At 44.4% G+C, this 26,883-nt stretch overlaps 1 protein-coding gene across 5 annotated transcripts in view; it reads left to right on the top strand.

Annotated features, from left to right (window-relative positions):
* The window catches only part of NAALADL2 (N-acetylated alpha-linked acidic dipeptidase like 2), a 659,014-nt gene that overhangs the window by 619,418 nt on the left and 12,713 nt on the right, over positions 1-26,883 (top strand). For all 5 annotated transcript variants that reach the window (XM_081190167.1, XM_081190168.1, XM_081190169.1 and 2 more), the window contains one exon: positions 3,228-3,426. In XM_081190167.1, the coding sequence (XP_081046293.1) occupies positions 3,228-3,426 (199 nt within the window). The remainder of the gene's footprint in view (positions 1-3,227; positions 3,427-26,883) is intronic.

Raw genomic sequence — 26,883 nt, 5'->3', positions numbered from 1 at the left:
CAAGTAACATGTACAAAAATGTATATACTAGGTCAAAGTGGGCCTAAAATGCATTTATTGGTGAAAATTGCATCATAGTCAGAAAAACTGCTTTGAAAAAATGTGAATGTTAGGAAGAAGTCACTTACAAAAATGTGGTTATCGGGAGTTATTTGTAGCAAAATGCTGGTGGACTGTCCAAGGACTTTTTGAAATGAATTTGCAGACAGAATTGGAAATGCAGAGGACAGAATTTAATATTTGAAAAATGTGAAACAGAGAAAGACCAAAAATAGGCTGATTTGCTCATCCCTACAAGCAAATCTAGAACTAGCCACCCACCCACCTATTCTATGCAGCTGCTTAGGAGTCTCAGGAGGTTGGGTATTAATGTTTAAACAGTTCCTGCACCCAAATTCAACACCCAAGACAATGTTAATTGGCTTTCATGGATGCCTTCATTTATTTATTCTGCTCTGAACTTCTGAAGCATTTCAGTATTGAGACGATTTCGTGTTGTTTTTAAAGCAATGAATTCTGTGTTGAATTTGCAATGCCTATCGTATCAAACAGCAATGGCAAATGGTGTGTGTGGGACCATTAGGATGTGTGAGACAGCTTCCTCAGGTGACAGACATTTGCAGTACCCACCTGCTGCAAACAGTTTCCTAAAATAGCCCTGCTCTGTGCCCCCCACAAACCCACTTACTGCCTTCCAGAAGTGTGGAGGATGTTGTCCTGTCACCTATGTGGAAGGAAGAGTCAGCTGCCACTCTGTTCAGATTCTGTAAATGGAATAAGGTAATAGGTAAAAGATTAAGTCCAGTCAAAAGCGACCATGGGGTTGCGGCGCTCATCTTGCTTTCAGGCTGAGGGAGCTGGTGCTTGTCCACAGACAGCTTTCCGGGTCATGTGGCCAGCATGACTAAACTGCTTCTGGCATAGTGGGACACCGTGACGAGTGCCAGAGCTTATAGAAACACTGTTTACCTTCCCGCCACAGCAGTACCTATTTATCTACTTGCACTGGTGTGCTTTTGAACTGCTAGGTTGGCAGAAGCTTGGACATAGCAACGGGAGCTCACCCTGTTGCAGGGATTCAAACTGCCAACCTTCCGATCAGCAAGCCCAAAAGGCTCTGTGGTTTAGACCACAGCACTACCTGCTCCTCTTTGTAAATGGAATGGGGAGGAGAAGGTGCCATCTTGCCCTTCACCTCAGGGAACAAAATGTCTTGGGACAGGACACTGAAAATACTAACCCTCTATATTAGCAATCCATTGTTAATCAATCAATTTTTAATTAAGCAAAAACATGTATAAAAACAACCCCAAGCCCAATGCAAATACAGACCAGGATAACGATCACGAGTTGAAAGACACTTTGGGAAAGGATGGTTTTTAAGTGCTCCTGAAAAGACAACAAAGATGGCACCTATCTGATATGTATCAAAAGGTGGATGCTGCCATGCTTGGGGTTGCCATATTTCAAAAAGTGAAAATCCGGACACAACAGATTTTTGGCCAAAGTCTTTGAGCTATTTTTAAGGAAATTCACCAAAACCTACACTTCCGATATGGGTTGCCACATCTAAGTGGTTTTCTGCCCAGGTGCTGTTTCCAACGGCTGAAATCTGGCTGAATATCCAGGAAATTCCGGGCATATGTCAGCCCTAGCCATGCTAAATGCTTGATTCCTACATAGTGCAGAATTGGCTTCCCAATGGGGTGGTACCTGTAGGAGTTCCTCTCCTGTAGCACACAGTGGTCAGTGGAGCATCTCAGTGGGTGAAATGATTATTCAGGTGTCCTCGTCTCAAGCAGTCTATGGCTTTGTGCACCAGGACCAGGTCCTTGAACTTAGTCTGGCATCAAATTGGCAGCTGACCAGAATATAGAATTTTTTAAATTTCCCCTTTCCAGGATTGTCATTCTTAAATTAATGGTTTGCATACCAGAATATCGGTCAAGTCGCTTAGCAGTCTAGCTATATGAATTGTTCTTGAGTAGTGGCTTTCAAAGATGTTAGCAAGCCTACGGCTATGTTCACCTCTGGATATAAATAGTATTATTTTAAGTGCAGTTGCATTCCTATTATCATATCATACTGGACATGGCTGCCTTGAAGTGACAGCGACACGTGTGATTTATCCCTTGGATAAACACAGTGGTTGCAACTGGTAGGCTGTGCTATTCAGAAGTGCTTGCTAGTTTTATCTTAAACATCTTTTGACACCACTCCTAAGGAGGGAAAATTACAAATGTTATCTCACTCAAGGGGAAACAGCAACACTTTTATTATCCTGCATTTCCAATTCGTTATGCAACCCTCCCCAGCTTGAATCAGGATGAATGATCTCATCTGGTTATTTTAAGTTGTTAAATAAATACAATTGGAGGCACCAGAAAAAGGGAACTTGGGAGATGCATACCGCTGATTGCTGAATTATACGGCAGGTTTTTCATTGCACAGGCTGCATGTAACTGGATTTTATTCAAAGTCATGTTATGCCGGATGGATATTTATTCTCCAGACTTGGATTGAATGCAGTAACATTTCTCTGCGTAACCAATTGCTTTCCATAATGGGCACCAGTGGATTTTTAACGCTTGTAAATTATGCTTCTGCCCTGAAGCATTCATGTACTCAAGCTGCCTCGCTTGCTAGAGTGAAACAGGGGTAGCTACGGTATGAGTAAAATGTTTCACACTTAGTTTATCACTGGGAGGGGAAGGGGTAACTGTCCTTTAACCCAACAGTAGGCAGACGTCAGGTTCTGATTCATGTTCATTTACAAGGCGCTTAACAACTTGAGTCTAGGAAACCTTAAAGACTGCCTGATTCCTTATAACCCTGCCCTGGCCTATCACTGAGGAGTCATTTCTGGTGGCATCCCAGGGCTCGGATGCGTGGCTTATAGCCACCAGGAGACAGTCCCCTCTGTGTTGAGTTTCTGGTGCTTGGCCAAGACCTTTTCATTTCAGCAGCAAGTGAGGTTCTTTCTGACTTCATGGTTAATTTTAACCAATTATCTGAATTTGGAATCTTATTGCACACTGCTTAAAGACTAGGCATTAAGCAGCGTGTAAATATTTGGAACAAATAAACTGCAACCGCAAAGGCCCACCAGTCAGAGCCAAGTGGTTAAGTGTGACTCAGAAGTGTGTTCTACCACAAGTGAGCACGTGGATCTGCCAGTCAGCCTCAACACATTTTTACCCATAGTGTGTTTCTCTTACTGCTCTCAGATGAGCATCTGAATCTTGACCGCTTGCTGACAATGGCCAACGCCCTGAGGGAGAGTGCCCAGTTGTTCCAGTCGGATGAGATGCGTCCAGCGAACGACCCGAAGGAGAGAGCTCCCACCCGAGTAAGAATGCTGAACGATGTCTTGCAAAGCCTCGAGAGGAACTTCTTAGTTCCACAGGTCCCTCCAGGATTTTACAGGTAAAAGATTCTTTTCGCTCATTTGCGCCAACTGCTATGGTAATCTTGTTTGTTTTGGCTTTCAGAGCTGCCTTGCCATGCTTGCGTATCTCAGCGAGAAGGCAAGATAAAAGCTCATTTTTCACATTTTCCTAAACAAGAATAATCCTTTCAGGGGGAAAAAAGATGGCGGGGGAATGAAATTGAAATTAAAGTTGTGTCATGGGAAGAGGTGTGATTAGAATGCAATTTGTAACATTTCTTTCGTGGCATCAGTGCTGAGCAGATATGCTCCACTAAAGAAACCCAAGGCTTCATGACAGTCTTTTGGAGCAACATAAGGCTTCTCTTGATGGATTTAACCAAATAGTCGATAGATACTACTTGTCATCACAGCTGTGTTTTCCCTCTGTTCTCAGATACAATATTCTTCTGGGAACTGCAGGTGCTACTGCACTCATCTCCAGCTTGCAGAATTGTCTTATGTTCACTTTATTCTCCCCAGCAGCTTTGCCTCAGAAGCTACACATAGGCAACTCATACGTAGGACATGGTTTTGTATTTTACCTTTGTTAGACACTTTGAGCAGCATTAGGTGGAAAGGCAGGATACAAATACAAATTAACAAAGCGCAAATGTGTGTGTGTATTATGGGCATTTGGCCATTGTATGGTTAAAAACCATAAGGGACGCGGGTGGCGCTGGAGTCTAAACCACTGAGCCTCTTAGGCTTGCCAATCAGAAGGTTGGCATCCCCACGACGGGGTGAGCTTCCGTTGCTCGGTCCCAGCTCCTGTCAACCTAGCAGTTCAAAAGCACGCCAAAAAGTGCAAGTAGATAAATAGGTACCACTCTGGCAGGAAGGTAAATGGTGTTTCCATGCACTGTTCTAGTTTCGGTGTTCCATTGCACTAGAAGCAGCTTAGTCATGCTGGCCACATGACCCGGAAAAACTGTCTGCAAACAAACACCAGCTCCCTCGGCCTGTAAAGCGAGATGAGCACCACAACCCCAGAGTCGTCTGTGACTGGACTTAACTGCCAGGGGTCCTTTACCTTTACCTTTACCTATGGTTAAAAAAGCGCACGTATACATTTACATATCTTCATTTTGTGTGTGCGCGCGCTCCTATTTCTTAGCAGATCCATTTTGCTATTGTGGTGAATCACCATTACTGAGGAATAAATAGTTCTATAAATATGTTGTGCCAGATTAAATATTGCCTTGCTTCTTTTTTGCCTTTCAAGAAGTGGGGGGATTGTATAGTTGGGGGGCTGCACTCCCAGGCAGTGCCTTCACCTGGCTGTCATTTTTATTTTTCCAACAATGAGCCTAGGACCAGGGGTGGAGAAATGGATCCAGATAATTATCTCGTCCACCCACTGTAGCACTGGCCATCTGTCAATCACCTGATTTCTCTATGTCAGACATAGCAGGAACATGTAAAACATACCATAGAGTTCATAAATTGAAAATGCTGTATAATGGGTCACTCTTAATAGCAGCTGCCCGGGCATGATGTAATGGAGAGGAGTCTTGTTTTTCCCAATAGGGATAAAAACAGCACCAGGGAAGTCAATGCTGTGTGGATTAAATTACCTTTCCACCAGAGTCACTGCCCCAGTCTATTTTAAACCCTTTGCAGCAACTACTTTTAAGATGTTTTAAATGTATATACAATGTGGAACAATTCAACTATAGATCTTCTGAGTCATCTGTATTCTGGCCTTAACAGCATGTGCATAACAACAAGATTCAGCCACAAACTATGTATGTCTTAGAGAAGCCATGGGGGAGGGTTTCTGAACACCAATATGTACACAATACTGGTCATGGGAATAATAACGCTGATATACCTTTCCCTGTTGTAAGAACTATGGAGATGATGTGGTATGAACAATCATGAAAAACCCTGTATATATATATAAAAATCATTTCATTAATAATTTCAGAGGCCATAAAGTATTTATGGGAGAAAACACCCTTCGTTTTATTTCTCTTGTAATTCTGAAAACTTACTAAATAGCCCTGCATTCTGTTTACACAAAATGTGTGATCTGTTGAGTCTAATAAGAGTTGGCAGTGCATTTTGTATATTTCAGATTGGGGTTTAGCTTTTTTAAAAAACAAACAAAACAATTTTGGTAAAGCAAACAAGGAAGAATTGGTGGGGGGGGGGAGAGAAATCTCTCTTCCACAGTAGAGACCTTGTTTTGCACTGTGTTTCAGCCCGAAGTAGAGATTTACGAGTGAGTTATAAACCTCTGAAATAGTGGTTTATAATGGAAACGCTGGCAGACCTTTAACTATAGCAGCACAAACAGTGCTGCAATAAATACTTGACTTCATCTGTAAACAGAAATTTAGGATGCAGTTTGCAGCCTTGACCTTCAGGCTCCAACTGTGTTTAGATAATTAAGATTCCATAAATACTGTAATTTACTGCCTTCTGAAGGAAGAATATGTGCCCATAATAAAGCACATATTCTCCGGGGTGGGGGGCGGGGGATGAGGATTGCTTCCTGTATATTCATTGGGACTTATGTTCTCCAGTTCAGTCACAGTGCTTGACAAAAGTGTAGGCATTGTTTCTCAATCACCATCAGCAAGCCTAGTCGCCATCATCTGTTTCCAGCATCATAGAACTGCCACTTTTAGTTCAGACAGCAAATCCATTTGAGAAAGAAGGAAGATTTGGTTTGGTGCAATGCTGGATTTGCTGCATCAGTGATGACCAGAAGACATTATTTCGTCTTCCTTTGGCTAATTCACTGGAATTATTTATTTAGCTTAACGGTTTATACGCTGCTTAACTACAGTAGTCTCTAAATGGTTTACAAAGATAAAATACCAAAAATAAAAAAAAATCAGTTAAATCTATAAAATTGAAGTACAATTAAAATGCCTGCTGGTGACGGATGTTCAGTAGGAAGGTCATGGCATGTTTGACCTTGATCGGAAGGGAGGTACATAAAATTGGACCCACAATTGGGCACCCCAGTTTGTGGTGGATATGGGCTGTGCATCTCAACCACTAACAGCAACTCCCCTGACTACTTCAGTGATTGGGCAGGGATATAAGGAGTTAGGTGGTCTTGAGGGTATCTTGGACCCAAATTGTTAAGGGCCTTGTAAATTAATACAAGAAATCTGAACCTGGTTTGGTAGTGTATAAGCAGCCAGTGCACTAGAATTATAAACTGGCCATAGTCTGCCCCCCAGTTCCGCCCTGAGCCCGGCTTTGGCTGGGGAGGGCGGGATATAAATAAAATTTATTATTATTATTATTATTATTATTGTTGTTGTTGTTGTTGTTGTTGTTGTTGTTGTTGTTGTTATTATATTATTATTGTTGTTGTTGTTGTTGTTGTTGTTGTTGTTGTTGTTGTTGTTGTTGTTGTCTAGCTGCAGTGTTTTGCACAAGCTGGAGCCTCTGGGCCAGGCCCAAGAAAGGTTCACAATTTATGGGTTATCATTTTTGTTCTGGATTTTTTTTTCATCTGGTGACTTCAGAACCATCCATTACAATCTAATCCAGGCTAACAGAATGGCCCCTCTGGAATTTGGCACACATGCGCACGTGCGCACACATACACATTAATTTGTAAATATGTGGTTGGCTACTCAGAGCTTAAATATATGACCTTTCATGCACCCTTTAAAACACATGCATTTGGAGAGGACCCCTAACTTGCCAGAGAGAGAGAGAGGGAGAGAGGGAGGGAGAAGACCTCAAATACAGGACAAATTGTATCAGTACAGGATGCATCATTTCATATTGTTTTATATTGAAATACAGGACAATCCTGTATTATACAGGACCAGTGACAACCCTTCCAAGTATCCAGAAGATACTTCCATATGGTTGGCTCCCACATGGCTCCTGCAATAGTTACTTCTCAAATCAACATCGCTCCACTGGTATGTCAGTTGTGCAGCCAATGTGATTATTCCAAACAGGCCCTCGGTCATTGTAAAGTTGAGATGAATCAATCTGGATGTGAGGTAAAAGAGTACTCCCATGCGGTACTCCCATGCAGAGCTCCCGTTGCTTGGTCCCAGCTCCTGCCAACCTAGCAGTTCGAAAGCACACCAGTGCAATTAGATAAATAGGTACCGCAATGGCGGGAAGGTAAATGGTGTTTCTGTGCATTCTGGTTTATGTCATGGTGTCCTGTTGCACCAGAAGCAGTTTAGTCATGCTGGCCACATGACCAGGAAAGTGCTGTGGACGAACGGAGGACAAATGGACAAACTCTGTAGGCAAACTTTTACCTTAGTCTATTTTGAAATGTCTTGGTGCCAAAGTCACTCAATGAAATCTGGCTAATAAGCCATAAATGCTGGAAGTCAATAGCAGTATCAGGCAGTCAGCACAGGGGACCACTGTGTGGAGAGAGCTCAAGAGGCCTAATTCTTACTGAGGGAATCAACCTGTGTCTAGGTAACGGGCAGATGAATCTGCCAATTTTGGTTTCTCATCCCGTTCCACCCCCCAAAAAAATCTCTAATTCAGTTAGGAAATATGTTACTTGTTAGCATTTCACTCCTCCGTTGCTGATGTGTGATTGTTACATCTCATGTCTGTATTTACTGTACTATCCCTTTAAGCAAAACTAAGTGGGACTCTGGGGAAATGGGGGGAAATGGGGGCTTCTGAAGCAATTGAGAAGGAGTTCTAGAACGTCTAGAGTTCTCTTTCAGGCCTCTGTTAAACTGAGTGAATAATTCTGTCAGAAAATAAATGTTAACTTGTTCACCGGAGTTTAACCGATACAGGAATCTTAAACTAATTAATGAATACGTAAATATAGAAGAGCCTCTGTTTGCTACTGTATTTTGCTGCTGATAATAATTTTAGAAGACAGTGCAACAGAAAAGCACCAGAATTTCACCCCATATATATATATATAGAGAGAGAGAGAGAGAATAAGTTTATGTTGTATTCCAAATTACAATCAACATTTCCCAACATTTCCCCCGGCTCTTGGCCATTTTGCCTTTACATCTCCTAAGAATGTAACAGGGGAAAGGTTTAGCTGGAAACATTCAAATCCACCCTATTCCTATTTTATTTATTTATTGCATTATTCAACCACTCTTTCTTAAACAAGTGATCCCAGGGCACAATGCATCACATTTAAAATCGAAGTGACAACAAAAGCATTGTTCCAATAAAAGCTTTAGAGCAATACAAAATCAATTAACAGAACAACTACTCTTCCAAAAGTCAGTTGCAACGGTGTCTGCACAGGCCTGACTTACAGGCTGAATGTCTCTCTGATGGAACTTGTTTTGTTTGCTTGCTTCAGGTAGGCGTGAGTTTCATCCAGCCTTTTGTGCATGTTGTTGTTGTTGTTATGTTCTCATGAATTTCCAACTTTTTTCCCATGGATGTTCTTCTGAGGTCTACTTTCCTCTTAAATGAATCCAAGTCTTATTAGCTGTTTTCACTGGCATATTGGCAGACTGGAGCTTCCAAGAATTCTTGGCCACGTTTCTTACCTGATCCTGTGTGTGGGTTTTCTGTGGGTTGACACTGTTTCTTTGCCTGGAGACAAGGTGACCTGGCATACTCTGAAAAGAATGCTTGGTCTGTGAATTAAGGAGAAGAGAAGTACATTAGCAAAATAAGGAAAAACATGTCACCTCAATCCCAACCATTTGACCTTAAATACTTTTCTCTGGTGCCATCACTGCACTCCTATTCTGTTTGATGTTGCATTGTAATCCTTGATCCTGGCAATTATGATGTGGCTGTTGATCAGTCCCATTCTAGGCTGGCTGCAAGTGGCAAGTCAAGCATTTGATGGACTCTCAAGTCTGAGGAAAGGCCATCTCCCCAATACTTCCAACTCCATCCATACTCAGCACTACTCAGGTGTGCTGCGTGGCAGGTGGGATATGGAGGCAGCCAAATGGACCGAAAGAAATGGGTAGAAAGATGAACATCTTCCCTCTGGAAGATTTAAAGATATGTTAACAGTGTTCAGATTGTCTACTCAAATGTAATTGACTTAAAGGCAACTTACACTCAGGTAGATGTGTGCAGAATTTCATCCTAAGGTATGTAGTATGGGTGGTTGATTATTACGATTCATTTGTTAGTAGTCACATATTCTCCTTTCCCAAGCTTCTTAAAGTGATGCACAATTTAAAAAGAAGAAAAACAATTCAAAACAGAACAAAACAGGCACCTATGGCAGAGACAAAATCAGCCGATGGAGGTAGCCTTTCGGAACAAGTTTCTAGAAAGTGATAATAGCAGACACGTGTCGTATCTCAACAAGAATAGTATTCCACAGAGTAGGAACTCTGAAACATTTGGAACTTGAAGGAGAAGTTCTCCTGCAGACAATAGTGACAGACTGGGTTTGTAAGGGATAAGGCAGTCTCTCAAGTAACCTGGTCCTGAGTTGTACAGGGTCTTATATGTTAGTACCATCACCTTGAATATGGCCAGGTAGCAGATAGGCAGCCAGTGCAAATTCTGAAAGTATTTTATGCTGGCAGAAGTTTGCTCCCACAGCCAACCTAGCTGTCACATTCTGCACCCGCTGCAGCCTCTAGACCAACCTCAAGGGTAGCCCCACAAAGTGCACATTGCAGTAATCCAACTGTGAGGTTAATGTAGTGCCCTCCAGATGTTGCTGGATTATAGCTCCCATAGTCCTTGATCATTGACTGTGCTGGTTAAAATGATGAAAATTGTAGTCACCTGACGCACACCATGTTGGCTACTCCTGGTATGTAGAGACTAAGACATTTGCGTAAGTGGGTGGGCATGATAATTTCGTACTAACACTATGAATTATGCCTGAAACTCATGACATTTGACTTAACAAGAAACTGAGAAGCAATAGGTACAGTTGCACACATTATTGCTTTACTTTAAACCACCATTGTGGCTTCAGTGTACATTTTCAACAGCTCCAGGCTGCAAAAATGTAGCGTTAATGCTCCTGTTTTTCATGGAATTTGGCACATTGTGTTCTGTGACTAAAATATTACCTACAAACCCCATGTGTGAAAAATGAAAAACAAAAGTGTTGTTATTGTTTTAATGTTTTAATGTGCACTGGATGTTCCTTCTCTGTTGTGACATGAAAGTGCAACAATTTCACAAAGTGCAAACTGACCTCCTAGGTTTAAGGGCAGTTGCCATCACATCTCCTAAAGCTAAGCTGACATTTTCCAGAAAAAAATCCCCCTACCCGACTGTTTCAGATATTTCTCTTTTCCTTATCATCCTACAATTAGGACACTTAGCAGAATCTTCTTTAAATGTTCGTCACCAGTTTCTCTGTGGCAGTCGCCATCTTACACACACTTCTTCTTCTTTGGCGATCACTCGTAGCCGAGTAAGATTGTCTTCCATAAACACGGTTTTAACAGTGAGTCCGTAATGACTGTGGAGGCCAATTCTGGATCCACACGTCCTTCTACAGTGGGGACATTGGTCTCCGGGTGGAAGTTGATCACAGTGTGGATTTGCCAAGCATGCCTTCCTCCTAGCATGTTTCTCCCTTGCGTCCTGAGTTTGAGTGTCTTCAAAGCCCATGACACCTTTGGTAAATGCTGTTCTCCAACTGGAGCGCTCGCAGGCCAGTGTTTCCCAGTTGTCAGTGTTTATACCACTTTTTTTTTAGATTTGCCTTGAGACAGTCTTTAAACCTCTTTTGTTGACCACTAGCATTAAGCTTTCCATTTTTAAGTTCGGAATAGAGTAGTTGCTTTGGAAAACAATCATCAGGCATCCGCACAACACGACCAGTCCAACGAAGTTGCTGTTGAAGAATCTCGACACTGGTTATCTTTGCTTCTTCCAGTACACTGATATTAGTTCGCCTGTCTTCCCAAGTGATGTGTAAAATTTTTCGGCGACACCGTTGATGGAATCTTTCGAGGAGTTGGAGATGGCGTTTATAAGTGGTCCATGTTACATACACACACAATGCCTGGGAACAACGGTAATGAAACAATTCCATGCACAAGAAGCTGGCACAAAGCAAACCCTTGTAAATTAAGCAGACATAAAGTTAACATAAGTCTTGCTGCACCACTTTTGCCTTCCTCTGTCCCCCTAAGTCCCAACTAAAACAACTGCATGACAGGGGATGTCCTTGCCTGTCCTGTTTTCCTGCCCCCTCCTTAAAGGTACAAAGAAAGACAGAGACCTGAGCCCCTGTGCCTTTAAATTTCCATGGTAGGATTTAATAGAACAGGGAATGTAAAACAGCTGCCTCTTGTCATGCTGATGTGTACCTGCCAGAACACTCTATCCTTCTGCAACTCTTAAGGTAATGGGACCTGCCTTGGATCCATTAAGATGCAGGGGAGGACAGGATATAAATCAAGCATGCAACAAAAAAAAATACAGAAGGCCTTTCCTCCTGTAACTCAGCGTTTGCCTTAATACATTCTCTGTTGCTTTCCAGCCATGCCAACAAGAGAATGAATCTTAGTGATCTTCAGCATTCAAACCTCACACAGTGAGGGGCAGGCTTTTCAGACCCTTAGCCGTAATAAGAATTAAAATGACAACACATGAAACAAGACATTAAAAAACAGAGTGAGACTTACCGTATTTTTTGCACCATAACACTCACTTTTTTCCTCCTAGAAAGTAAGGGGAAATGTCTGTGCGTGTTATGGAGGAAATGCCTACGGGTGGCATGCCTGTGGATTTTCCTCCTCTAAAAACTATGTGCGTGTTATGGTCGGGTGCGTGTTATAGAGCGAAAAATACGGTATTTTTAATTTAACCAATGCTTTCCTTGGGTCTCCTATCTTAGCGGGTAAGTCACATTTTGGTCCAGCTTGCATAAAAGAAGGGGTGAAACTTAAAAATGGAAAAGGTAAAGGACCCCTGACATTTAAGTCCAGTCGCAGACGACTCTGAGGTTGCGGCGCTTATCTCGCTTTACAGGCCGAGGGAGCCGGCGTACAGCTTCCGGGTCATGTGGCCAGCATGACTAAGCTGCTTCTGGCAAAACCAGAGTAGCGCACGGAAACACCATTTACCTTCCCGCCAGAGCGGTACCTATTTATCTACTTGCACTTTTTGGTGTGCTTTCGAACAGCTAGGTTGGCAGGAGCTGTGACCGAGCAACAGGAGCTCACCCTGTCGCAGGGATTCGAACCGCTGACCTTCTGATCAGCAAGCCCAAGGGGCTCAGTGGTTTAGACCACAGCACCACCTGCGTTCCTCTGGCAAAACTTAGCAGATCGCAAAATAAATTAACAATTGTTGTAATCTGAGGCCCCCTTTCAGCTGGAGACCGCAGACCTAATGGCCTCTCCCCACCTAAAAATAATAATAGCCCTGCATATGAGTACAACAGGGTCAATAGAGGCTTTTGCATGGCTAGAGAATTCATTGTTGAGTGGATCTCATTCCCAGGCAAGTGGGAATTGCATGATACCTTAAATATCTGTAAGAACGGAGGGCTGGGTTGTATCCATATTTCACAACTCCTTGCTCAAATAACGTTCAGCTTTAGAAACTTACTTAAGCATTTGTCTGTACTCACGGCTGAGTGAAGGCTAGTTTATGGTTACCAGACTTGCTTGGTTGGTTCAACGGCAAAAGACACATCATATGGGGAGTTCTGGTGAGGCATAATGGTGGGTGCCACGGCAGCGAGCAGCTCCTGAAGCCAGCCAGGGCCGACTGCGCTACCGGGCTGGCTCCGGGCTACTGAGACTGCCGCAGCTGCCACCACTGCTGAGGGGGAACCAGGGGCGCCCGGCGCGTCAACTGAGGGAAACCGCTTACCCCACTGTGACCCAAATTGAGGTGGGAGCGAGAGCACCCAGCTGACTGCCCAGTGGGGCTCTGGGACCAGGAAAACCCCAGAGCCAACACAGGGAGAAGGAGGAGAGGAGAAGGAGAAGGAAGAGAGAAAGAGGAAGGAGAAAAAAGAGGGGAGGCCCAACCTTGCTGCGTAGGAGAGAGCACCTGAGCCTACTCCACAGCAGCTAGTGCTCCAAGAGAGAAGGCCAGGGCCCAGAAGAAGGCTGCGCTACAGAGGAGGCCACAGAAGAGAAGATATTACTTCTTAAAAACATTACTTTTTTAATAACTTTTTTCTCTTTAAAAATAAAAGTGTCCCCGGATTCTTTGAAAAAAATTTTGGTAACCTTAAGCTAGTTGCATGTAACTTGTCTTTCCCCTGCATACCTGCATTGGGGTGGCTACCCTTTGGGGACCTCTAGGCACACATGCAAAGCAAATAAGCCTACTGAGGTAGCACCCCGCGAACCCAACAACCAAGCACACACTGCAAGCTAGTCTATTGGCTACAACAGAATAGTTCTTCCTACCAAGCCTAGTTTCAGTGAATGGAGGGGTGAAGAGGAAACCCTGTGGCTACCAAAAAACGGCATTTGTGGGCATCTGTGTGCCCCCAAGCACCATGTTGGTGACCCTTGATTATATGATGCAGCTCTCAATTCTCTGTTTGGGAACAACCACCTGTTGCTAGAGGCTGGGCATAAACACAGCCATTTCGATGCACTGGTATTTAAAACTCTGTTCGGTTCTGCACTTTAATATTCATCGCTCTTCAAAGAAACAAATTCAGCGCAGAGTCCCCGAGTAATATCAGCTAATCTGATAATGCTCTTACAAATTCCTGCTGTGGTTTTGATCTTTCCTCATTATCACTAATCATGCTGAATCATGCCCTTGCCTAATAAATCCTAGGAAGGAAGAAATTGAGCATAACCTAGTTGAAATGACCCAGAGGTTTTGTACCCAGAAAAGATGCTGAGGGCGAATGAGAGGGAAAGGTCCATAATGAAGCTGAACAGTTTCTTCATGGCAAACGTTATGCTTATGTGAAAACAGCTTCTTTCTTTGTGAACCACAAGTTTTTAATGAAACGACATGTGAAAGAGAATTAAACCAGTTTTGTCTCTCCATGAGTTTTTCTCGCCTTGCTACTTATTCACAATGCCAATTTTCTGCAAATCTGAACATTAGATCGATTGAATATTAGGGTATAATTAGAATAGAGGGATTTATATGTGTGTATGTGTTATTATTTCTGTTGTTTTTCTCCTCTCTTTTCCTTCCTTCCTTCCTTCCTTCCTTCCTTCCTTCCTTCCTTCCTTCCTTCCTTCCTTCCTTCCTTCCTTCCTTGTTGGATATTTCTGACTTCATTGGTTCTAGATACAATTTTATTGTATTGTGAAAACTTTAATAAAAATCCCAGGGGCGGGGGAGAGAACATCAGAAAGCAGCGGCATTGAGGGCTGATTTTGAAGCTTTTCTATATGTGAACATATATATAGAAAAACTCATACATAAAAGACAATTCCATATATAAAACAACTAAAAGAATGGAGCAATGCCACCGCTTCTCATGACTTGAACAGGATTCAGCTCAGGAATTATGTTAGTGCAATGACTTTTAGATGTGCAGTGCAAATTCCCCACCTCCTCCTCAACCAGCATGCCCCCCTGTGCCCCCCATCTTCTCCAGAGGGTTGGGGGAACCCACAGAGCAGATTTAGGTAGGAGTGGGGTGGGAGGGAGCTGGGAATTCACATTGCAAAGCTAAGCTGTTGCACTAGCATAGCTCTTTAGTTGAATACCACCCTTTACTTATTTTATTTATTTTTAAACATTTTTATGCTGCTTTATTGTAATAAAACCTAAGAGGGGCTTACAAAAAAAGTGGTTTACAGTCCATTGATGTAGCCTAGAATTTCACATTACATTGTTGACCTGTAAGACTCAACAATGAGTTTTGCCTCCCTAGGGTGGTTAGGTTCTTCTCCCTTCTTGACAGGCAGTTGTTCAACCAACAGAGCTTCCTCCCCCGATTCTCTCTCCAAACTGAAGAACTGTTCTTGCTGGATTATTGCCTTCCATGCAGCTACTGCCCTAACATTGAGATTTGGGAGGTATTTTGAGACTTTGAACTGGAGAAGGGTGGGGGAGATATTTTAATATTGCAGGTGCATTGCTTTAAATGTTCTACCACTGGTATCTTGAAGGCATTAAGTGCATTTTTACCCACTGTGAATCGTACCTCCCAAGGCTTGGAACAATACTTGCTTGGAACTGCAACCTCCTGGCTTGCGGCATTAATACTTGGGACTTGGTGTTTTATGTGGAGATAGGTATGGAATATACTGGTAAGAAACAGCAAGCCTATATCAAAGCAGTGGCTAGAGATAATTCACCAAAAGTAAGGAGAAATCTACTTGAGCAAAACTGTAGTTTTACACTAACAAATATGGGTAGTATTTCAAAAATCGGAGTTCTCCCTCCCTCCCTCTCTCTTTCTCCAAAGGCATCATCATTCTCTCTGTGTTTGATGTTCAGGCATCTCCCTGGTTTGGGTCCAGCACCTTTCTGGTGGGTGCCATTGCCTCAGAAAGGTGACTTATTTGCCTAGCACTGCACTTTGTGTGTGTGTCCCCTACCTGTATTCCTGAAGAATTATGGCATGTCTATTCAAGAATATCAGAATACTACCCACCCAAGATAAGATATGTTGGAAATGTAAGGAAATGGATGGGAATTTCTTTCATATGTGGTGGACTTGTACTAAGATAAAAGCCTTATGGGACATGATATATAATGAACTGAAAAAGGTCTTTAAAAATACTTCTATTAAAAAACCAGAAACTTTTTTACTGGGTATAGTAGGAGAAGAAATTCCTAAAAAGGACATAACTATATTTATGTATGCTACTATGGCTGCGAGGACACTTTTAGCACAGATATGGAAGCAGCAGGAACTTCCAACTTTGGAAAAAGGGCAGACTAAAGTGATTGAATATGCAGAACTGGCAAAGCTGACAGGGAAGATCCGAAACCAGCATGATGAGCTGTTTGAAAAGGACTGGAGTAAATTTATGCAATATACGAAAGAACATTGTAAACATTTGAAAACGTTGGCAGGTCTTAAAATATTTTGTAATGTTGATATGTGGAACCGGTTTACAAATATGGAAGTAAGTTTATTTAAGGATAAAAGGAAGGTAAATCGGGTGAAATAGGAATGCTAAGACAAAAGGATATACCTATGAAAGCCAGGGAGTGGGAGGGGGGAATTCAAGGCTCAGGATGAGCAAAGATGTGAATGATGTTATGATTTCGTTGGCATGTGACAAAGTATAAAATGAAAATTTAATAAAAAATATGTTTTTTAAATAAGAGTGCTATCTAGTTTGAGGGGTACCTGGACTGCCCTTCAGAGTCCCCTTATACCACCCTCCTGACTACTATTCTCCTCTGCTGGTTTCTCCAACCACTTTCATGCTCTATTTCACCATTCTCCTGCTCCCACTTGCTCCATCTGTCCCCACCCCCCTAAAAAAAAATTCTCATTAAGCTGCAACAGGAAGGAGTTCCTTTCTCTTTTCATTCTTAAAAAGATTTATAGCCAGCTTCAGAGGCACCCTGGTGAACCGAAGATGGCAGGCGTGCCTGGAGCCTGCCCCCAGCTATGAATGTTAACAAAAAGGGGGGAAAGGAAGATGTTTCAGTGATTAGCATCCACCCTAGTATTTCCCTGGCGGGTGCCTTGCTTCCTGCTTCACGAGGGCACTTTTAATCTGCTGCCTTCTCTGGCAGTCACACAGAGTCCTTCAAGGTCCCAGATTTAGAACCTGAAGACCAGCCTTAATGGTGTCACCGTCTTATAAGTAATGCCAACAAAATATCCCATAACTGAAAGGTGGACAAAGTAGGACAAAGTAGGACAAAGAGTGGGGGGATATCAGTCGGTATTAGTGCTTTTCATTGTGCCCAGGGCACAGGGGATGGTCAAAATCAGGGTTCGGGAAGGTAGACCGGCCTTGGGCAGGATCACTCCCATGGAGATCATCCGTGGACCGGACTGGTGCAGCGAGATGCTGGAAATCGCATCTGCGCATGCCCAGATGCTGGAAATCGCGCCTGCGCAGAGGCAATTTTTGGCATCTGGACATGCGCAGACGCAATTTCTGGTATCTGTGCATGCGTAGATGCCATTTCCGGCACCACTCGGCGAGTCCCCGCACCACGCTGTGCTGGTTTAGTGCAGCGTGTGGGGGACTCGCTGAGCAGGCAGCTCGGTTTGGGGGCGGTTCGTGGGCCGGTGAAACGGTCTTCGTGGGCCGTATCTAGCCCATAGGCCACACGTTGCTGACCCCTGGTCAAAATGGCATTTTCTAGTTATATTTTGGTGCTGCCTGAGATCCAGACATAGCCAGTGAGGTGGGGAGGGCGGGAGAGAAACTGGTGCTATTCTTTCTCCCATCTAGTGTTTATTGATATATTTTTTTTGAGAAATATATTGCTTCTTGTTTGTATTTTGACATTGGTGAGGTTGGAGATTCAACTGCAAATATATTTTCTATTAAAGGAACTGTGTCATTGCTGCTACCATCTGTATCAACAGATAATGCAAGAAGCATTGCTTGAGTAACAGTATTAATGGTATTCAAATAGCTTGATGAATGTTCGCAGGAATGTGATATGGATAAAAAGGAAACTTTATACATAGCAGTATCGAGAAGCTGTTTCGGCAGCCAGCTAACCTAGGCAATATTTAAAGGAAGAAAATATAAATAGCTTGTTAATCTGCATGCACAGTTTACGGTGGGTGCTAAATAACTGTGCAGTAGTAGCAGAAGTAACTTATTTGGCTAGATTTAGAAAGCTATGTAAAATACAATGCAATCTTATTAAAAATCCAGCTGCCACGGGTGAGGGGGATGGAACTGAAGCATCCAGATATATCGGAATCAACAGGATCTTCCATGAGGCAGCCCTTTAGATCAGGCATAGGCAAACTCCGGCCCTCCAGATGTTTGGGACTACAATTCCCATCATCCCTAGCTAACAGGACCAGTGGTCGGGGTGATGAGAATTGTAGTCCCAAACATCTGGAGGGACGGAGTTTGCCTATGCCTGCTTTAGATAGTTGAAGATGGTGATCATATTTCCTCTCAGTCTCTTCTTTTCCAGGTTAAACATATCCAGCTTCTTCAACGGTTCCTCATAAGGCTCAGTTTCCAGACACTTTGTCATTTTGGTTGCCCACACTGCATCTTGTCAATATCTTTTTAAATTGTGGTGCCCAGAACTGGACACAGTACTCCAGGTGTGGTCTGACCAAGGCAGAATAGAGAGGGACTATGACTATAACTATGACTATGGGGGACGTGGGTGGTGCTGTGGGTTAAACCACAGAGCCTAGGACTTCCCGATCAGAAGGTCGGTGGTTCTAATCCCCGTGATGGGTTGAGCTCCCATTGCCTGGTCCCTGCTCCTGCCAACCTAGCAGTTCGAAAGCACGTCAAAGTGCAAGTAGATAAATAGGTACCGCTCTGGCAGGAAGGTAAACGGCATTTCCGTGTGCTGCTCTGGTTCGCCAGAAGCAGCTTAGTCATGCTGGCCACATGACCCAGAAGCTGTACACCGGCTCCCTTGACCAATAAAGCGAGATGAGCGCCACAACCCCAGAGTCGGTCACAACTGGACCTAATGATCCTTTATGGACCCTTTACCTTTATGACTTCCTTTGACTGGGGACTCAGCTACATTGCTAAAGAAAAGTCACTTTATATGTGTTGTAACACTGTGATACGAGATGGCTCTGTGGAGTCTCGTCTTTTGCCAACATGATTTCCCTTTATGAAGTTTAGAACACGTTTTCCTGAAACACTTTTTTGGTGTGTCTAGATCCAGCCTATGACACTATACTTCTGTTGATGCCACCTAGAGTAATATTTGCTCTTTTTTGCTGCTGCATCTCACTGTTGACTCATGTTAAGCTTGTGGTCTACTAAAATACCTAGATCCTTTTCACATGTATAATCCAAGTGTCCCCCACCTTACATATGTGTAGGACTAATACTCTTATTTCTTCTTTGGCGATCACTTGTAGCCAAGTAAGATTGTCTTCCAAAACAGGGTTTTAGCACTGAGTCCGTAAGTGACTGTGGAGGCCAGTTCTGGATCCACACGCCCTTCCACAGTGGGGACACAGATTTCCAGGTGGGAGTTGATAGTGGTGAGGGTTTTCCAAGTGTGCCTTCCTCTTAGCATGTTTCTCCCTTTCATCCTGAGTTCAAGTGTCTTCAAAGCCCATGCCACCTTTGGTAAAGGCTGCTCTCTACTTCTGCCAAGTGCTGCGCTGTAGCTGGGCTGAATTTAAGCATGTTGCAGACTGGGTCGGAAACCTGGATGGGAGAATAATCGAAATGCCTTTTAAGATAGGAAATAAATATATTTTATTTGTGGGCTTAAATTTTGTTTATACTTTATTCTAACTCTTTGTAAGCCACCTCTCTGAGAGACTGAGGTGATAAATACCAGTAATAGAAACTATCAGATAAAATGCCCGCAGTAAAGAATATAAACCAGAATACAATAAAAACAACCAACAGTAGGATGACTGACTGCCCAAAGTCTACCCCAAAGTATGTGCTTTGCATTCTTTTCTCGAGGAGTGAGATACATATTTGAACCTCTTCTGGTAAACTATTTCAGAGCCTTGGAAGAACCACAAAGAAGGCCTGAGATTCTCTGTGCACAACATACGGGTTACAAATACGTTAGCGTCATCAAATGTGAATCTGCGTTACCATTAATGCAGTGGCATGGCATGGACCAAGGAAGGAGAGGAGACGCTCATAATTTCAGTTGAAAGAAAAGAGCTACATGGCGGGAGAGTAGGTTGCCAGGTTACGATGGAGGAAAAATTGGATTTTGTTTGTATTTTAATGAGGAACTACCTAATCCACAATTCTTGAACCAAAATACAAACTGAAACATAACCACCCACAGAAATTTGGACTTCTCTTAATTTTTCAGTGCGTACCCCCCCCCCACACACAAAATTATGTGTGCAAGAATACAAATATTAGGAGAAAGCAAGCACAAAAGTGCATCTATTACAGAAAGTTACATAGGAAAAATGTATTCTATTGATTGCTAGCAAAAAATGTCTATGTTACGAGTTATTCTAAGATTCTCGTGCTTTCTTCAGCATTGTCAAACTGAACTGAATTTAAAATGGGGGGGAGATGAGAAACCATAATTCACAGATTTGTCTATCCTGAGTTACAATCTGAAAACAGGCACTGTCCACTTAAAACGGAGGTGGCTAACATTTTTGTTTTATTTACTTATTTATTTATTGTCCTTGGTGTGGCCACCCACACTCTTGCAGACATGCACTCAAACAGGCACACAGTCTCCACTCCTTTGCTACATAGACAGATTAGGGGAACCTGACCGGTTCTGCCACACCGGGCTCTGAGCCTAGGGGGCGCCACAGGGCGTCACAACTATGACAGAATGGAAGGTGTGGGGCGGACACAGAATTTTGGCCTTGCACAGGGTCCCTCTGAAATATGAAAGAACAAAATCTGCTTGTGGTTGCTGGTCTATGCCAATAAGCTGAGGTGTGGGGTTATTGCCCTATTCCTTCTCAGCAACTGATTCCTCTAATGGCCAGTAAGGTGATTTGTATCGCTTCAAGGTGATGGACTGGATAGAGAAGTCTAAACTACTCTGCTCTGCTTAATTTTAAATAGGTGGGTTCTTTAAATAGGTGGGGGTGGTCATTAACAAACCCCCCCCCCATCTCAAAACCAGGCTTTAACCATCCCTGCTTTGAAACAGGAATCAAGATCCTGTGATCCTCCAGATCAGTGGCTTAGCATGGGTTGCCAGCTCCCAGGGCCACGCAGAGAGGTGGGAGGGAGGGAGGGAAAGGGATGGAGTACATATGAACTGAATTGAATTTTATTATTTCGGTCGCAGACCAGTTCCAGCCCACATACAATATCAAGGAAGTCATAAAACATGATAGGGATACATTTGAATTTGCAGTTAGGTATAACAGGGACAATACAGATATAGCAACAGTTAAAAAATATATAAATTAAAACTTAGTCACTAACATATAACCTAAAATTATCATTTAAAACCTTAATCATTATGATAGCACAGCTTGTTCCCTAAGTTTTACAGCAATCACACAGAATTTGGCTACCCTTCACGTGATCTCAGGATCCTTGTCCTCTACCAGGGATTTTAGATATTGAAGTTCGGATTCATTTGGAGATTTTTGCATAGCAGGGGTAATAAATACCGAGCGTATATCCCTGTAGAAACGGCAGCGTAACAAGGCACGAGAAACAGTTTCTACCTCCATCAAGCCACAGGGGCAGACTCATGGAGTACAAATGGACATTCAACTGCCTGACAGTGTCCATGTCACTCAGGTGATGGCAGACACAAAGATAAGAAGAGTCATTCTGTTGTCTGGAGAGGTCACTTCCTGGTTCTCATGGAGAAGCCATTTTCTAGGGTTGCCATATTTCAAAAAGTGACAATCCAGACCTGATGGGAACAGTAGTTCAACTGTACCTGGAGGGCCAAAGGTTACCTACAACCTGCTCTCCAACTGCAGATGCAGCTAGGGGCAAGCCATCAGTGGCTTACCATCTCCAGTCCTTTCCCAGTCCTTTCATCTGTGTCTCTCTCTCACACCTGCTCTGCAGCACACCTGAAGTCCTGCTCACTGCAGTCAGCAGGACAGAGAAGCAGGTAAAGAAGCTGGGGAATACACAGGCTGGAGGAGCCAGCTGTACTTCATTTCCCAAAACAAAATGCACTGTTTTCAAGGGACAGAAGAAAGCTGCAGATTTCTCCCCGGCAACTGCAAAGGAGACTCTGCTGTAAGCTCAGCCGGCTGCATGTTCTAATGTCACTTTGTGAGCTGCTTCAATAGACTTACAGAGTATTTTCGCCCTGCTGATGGCTATGACAAGGCTCTCATTGATTTCAATGAGGCGAGGTGAGGTTCAAGTGCTTTGCTAGTGCATAATCCCATTCAAATCAATACTATCTGCTCCAGTTTTCTCAGATTGCTTCTTGATAGCTCCTGTTCCCAAATGGAGTTGTTCTCATAAGGTACAAGGTGTAAAATATGTGGCTGGGACCAGCTCCTTTATTAAGGCTTTCTTTTTTCTTTCTCTACCATTTGAAAGCCGGGGCTTAAGAAACGGTGAAAAGATGGAATGTATAATTACAAGAAAGTGCTTTTCTGCTAGGCATAGAATTTGGCATTCTGCAGATCATGGCGGTGGGGGCAGATGTTATAGGCGAAGGGGATCGAGATACGGATATGCTCGTACCCCTTCCAATCTGCGCCCCATCCCGAGGCACGAAGGTAGGGTGAGCAAGGATTACTCACCTCCGACACTGGTGCTGTGCAATGCCAGGTCTATAGGCAACAAAACCGCCACCCTGCGAGATTTCTTTATCTCGCAGGGGGTCGACCTGGCTTGTGTGACGGAGACCTGGGTGCGCGAAGGGGCAACAGTTACCTTACGAGAGATGGCGCCCCCGGGTTTCTCCGTCCTCCACCAGTCGTGGACTGTGGGCCGGGGGGGGGGAGGGGTGGCATTATTAATCCGGGAAGATTGTCCTTTCAGGGCTCTACCATCGCCATCGATCCCCGGCATTGAATGTGTTGGCCTAGTGTGGGGCTCCGAGGAGAGCTTGGCTGTCTGGCTGGTGTACCGGCCACCTAGCGCACCAGCAGCCACCCTGTCAGGCCTATTGGAGCCGGTGGCCGGCTGGGCCTTGGAGTTCCCTAACCTATTGGTATTGGGGGACTTCAACATCCATGTTGATGCCACTCCCTCCTCATAGGCTCTGGACCTGGTGTCTTCCATGGCAACACTAGGACTCTCCCAGTTTGTTTCAGGCCCCACACATCAAGCAGGCCACACGCTGGATTTGATCTTTGGCGTAGATATAGATGTGATCATGTCTCCTTTGATGAAGGTGCCATGGTCTGATCACTACGCTCTGAAAGCCAGGATTGACTTTCCACCCCCACCCTGCTTAGGTGGCGAGCCGATTTGGGCTCGCCCGCAGAGGCTGATGGACCCTAGAATCATAGAATCATAGAGTTGGAAGAGACCACAAGGGCCATCGAGTCCAACTCCCTGCCAAGCAGGAAACACAGCCAGAGCACTCCTGACATATGGTTGTCAAGCCTCTGCTTAAAGACCTCCAAAGAAGGAGACTCCACCACACTCCTTGGCAGCAAATTCCACTGTCGAACAGCTCTTACTGTCAGGAAGTCCTTCCTAATGTTTAGGTGGAATCTTCTTTCTTGTAGTTTGGATCCATTGCTCCATGTCCGCTTCTCTGGAGCAGCAGAAAACAACCTTTCTCCCTCCTCTATGTGACATCCTTTTATATATTTGAACATGGCTATCATATCACCCCTTAACCTCCTCTTCTCCAGGCTAAACATGCCCAGCTCCCTTAGCCGTTCCTCTGATAGATTCCGCCAAGCCTTGCAGGACCTTGCTCCACCTGGAGACTCATTGACTGAGCTTGTTGAGGGCTGGAATATCCAGCTCCTGGCAGCCATCAATGAGATCGCACCTCTCCGACCCTGCAGAAACCGGGCTCCCTGGTTCACCGAGGAGCTTCGGAAAATGAAGCGGGACCTCAGACGGCTAGAGCGAGTATGGTGGGGTGCCCGTGACGAAGCCTCAAGAACATCTTATAGGGCTTTTATGAAAACCTACGAGATGTGTGTCCAGTTCTGGGCACCACAGTTCAAGAAGGACACTGACAATCTGGAACGTGTCCAGAGGAGGGCAACCAAAATGGTCAAAGGCCTGGAAACGATGCCTTATGAGGAATGGCTAAGGGAGCTGGGCATGTTTAGCCTGGAGATATGTGATATGATAGCCATGTTCAAATATATAAAAGGATGTCATATAGAGGAGGGAGAAAGGTTGTTTTCTGCTGCTCCAGAGAAGCGGACATGGAGCAATGGATCCAAACTACAAGAAAGAAGATTCCACCTAAACATTAGGAAGAACTTCCTGACAGTAAGAGCTGTTCGACAGTGGAATTTGCTGCCAAGGAGTGTGGTGGAGTCTCCTTCTTTGGAGGTCTTTAAGCAGAGGCTTGACAACCATATGTCAGGAGTGCTCTGATGGTGTTTCCTGCTTGGCAGGGGGTTGGACTCGATGGCCCTTGTGGTCTATTCCAACTCTATGATTCTATGGCGGTGAAGGCTGCTAAGAAGTCTTACTTCTCGGCCTCCACTACATCTGCTAGCTCTCACCCGGTGCAATTATTTAGTATAATCAGGTCTATAACGTCCCTTGAGGGACAGCCAAATTTAAATAACAATTTGACACACAGCTATGAGGCATTTGCAAGCTTTTTTTTGCGGAGAAGGTCTTGTTGCTCCGCCATGACCTCCCTGCCAATTTGGATACAATAAAGGAACTGGAGGCCCCTCGACTGTCCTCGGGTCCAGTATTGGACCACTTTGACCGGATATCCCCAGCCAATGTGGACAGACTCCTCCGAGCTGGAAAGCCCACCACCTGTCCTCTCGACCCATGCCCGTCTTGGCTGATTAGAGCGTGTCCAGACGAGGTGCGGGCCCTCCTGGGGGACATCATCAATTTGTCCCTTGGCACGGGGACATTCCCAGGGTGCGCAGTGGTGCGCCCGCTCTTAAAGAAAACATCATTAGATCCTTTAGATCTATCCAATTACCGCCCAGTTTTGAATCTTCCGTTCCTGGGTAAGGTGATTGAGAGAGCGTTTGCTGAACAGCTTGGTGGGTTTCTGGATGAAACATCGGCTCTGGATCTATTCCAGTCCGGCTTCCGCGCTGGTCATGGGACCGAGACGGCTCTGGTTGCCCTAACAGATGATCTTCGTAGACAGCTGGATCGAGGCGGGTCGGGGCTGCTGATTCTTCTAGATCTGTCAGCAGCTTTCGACATGGTCGATCACGAACTTCTGGACCACCGCCTTGCCGACGTGGGGATCCAGGGCACAGTCCTTCAATGGCTGCGCTCGTTTCTCTCTGGTCGGGGACAGAGGGTGGCGCTTGGGGGGGAATTGTCATCGCACGACTCCTTGGTGTACCTCAGGGTGCGATACTCTCCCCGATGCTTTTCAACATCTTTATGCACCCCCTCGCCCAGCTTGTCCGGAGTTTTGGGCTGGGTTGCCATCAGTATGCCGATGATACCCAACTCTATCTGTTGATGGATGGCCATCCTGACTCGGCGCCAGACACACTGACCAGATGTTTGGAAGCTGTGGCTGGATGGTTACGTGGGAGCCGGTTGAAGCTAAATCCTTCAAAGACAGAGGTCCTGTGGCTGGGATGGGACGATATGGGATTGGGGGGGGCAACTCCCATCTCTTGCGGGGGTGCAATTAGTGCCAGCACTGTCCGTTAAGAGTTTGGGTGTAATCTTCGACACCTCCCTTTCTATGGAGGCGCAGATTGCAGCTATAACAAAGGCGGCATTTTTCCATCTCCGCCAAGCTAAGCAGTTGGCTCCTTACCTCTCTCGCCCTGACCTAGCCACTGTGATCCACGCGACGGTCACCTCCAGACTGGATTACTGTAACTCGCTCTTCGTGGGGATGCCCTTGAGACTGACCCAGAAACTCCAGCGGGTGCAGAATGCTGCAGCGAGACTCCTTACGGGGTCTTCGCTGCGAGATCACATTACCCGGTGCTATACCAGCTGCACTGGCTCCCTGTGGAGTACAGGATCAGGTTTAAGGTGCTGGTTTTAACCTTTAAAGCCCTATACGGCCTAGAACCCTTGTACCTATGGGACTGCCTCTCCTGGCATGCCCCACAGAGAAACTTACGGTCTTCAAATAAAAACATCTTGAAGGTCCCAGGCCACAGAGAAGTTAGGCTGGCCTCAACTAGAGCCAGGGCTTTTTCGGCTGTGGCTCCGACCTGGTGGAACACTCTGTCACAAGAGACTAGGGCCCTGCGGGACTTGACATCTTTCCACAGGGCCTGCAAGACAGAGCTGTTCCACCAGGCCTTTGGCCAGGGCACAGCCTGACTCCCTCCCTCGGCAATCTTCGCGGAGCTATGGCCCAATGGTGGCCCATGGCTTGAATTTAATTAATTTTATAATGAATGATTTTAGAGTGTTGTTTGTGCTGTACTTGTGTACTGTTTTATTGTTGTTAGCCGCCCTGAACATGGCTTCGGCTGGGGAGGGTGGGATATAAATAAAATTTATTATTATTATTATTATTATTATTATTATTATTATTATTATTATTATTATTATTATTATTATTGGGTGTGTTTGGGGTTTTTTTACATGATTTTACAGGAGTGCACAGTTAGGCTTTTAAACAATTTATTATATTTTTTTATTTCTTAAAAAATTATTTTTATTGTAATAATAGTGCTCAGCTGCTCTGCTAAACAGATGGAAGGAAGGGAGATTTTAGCAAAGGCAGCTGTGTAAATACCCTCTACTAATCAGTGGCCCTGGTAGCAATCACCTTCCTTATGCTCTAGAGTGCCATTTTATATAGGCAACCTCCAATTTGTGCTGGGGTTGCATTTCATATCATTGTGCGCATCAGTGAAGTGTGTATAAGCCCCACCCCACCCCCTTTACACCCCTATCACACTCTCT

This window comes from Podarcis bocagei (genome assembly GCF_964188305.1).
Source record: "Podarcis bocagei genome assembly, chromosome: 4".
NCBI classification, from domain to species: domain Eukaryota; kingdom Metazoa; phylum Chordata; class Lepidosauria; order Squamata; family Lacertidae; genus Podarcis; species Podarcis bocagei.
Note: the sequence above shows the minus strand (reverse complement) of the source record. Positions and strands in the feature narration are given on the sequence as shown.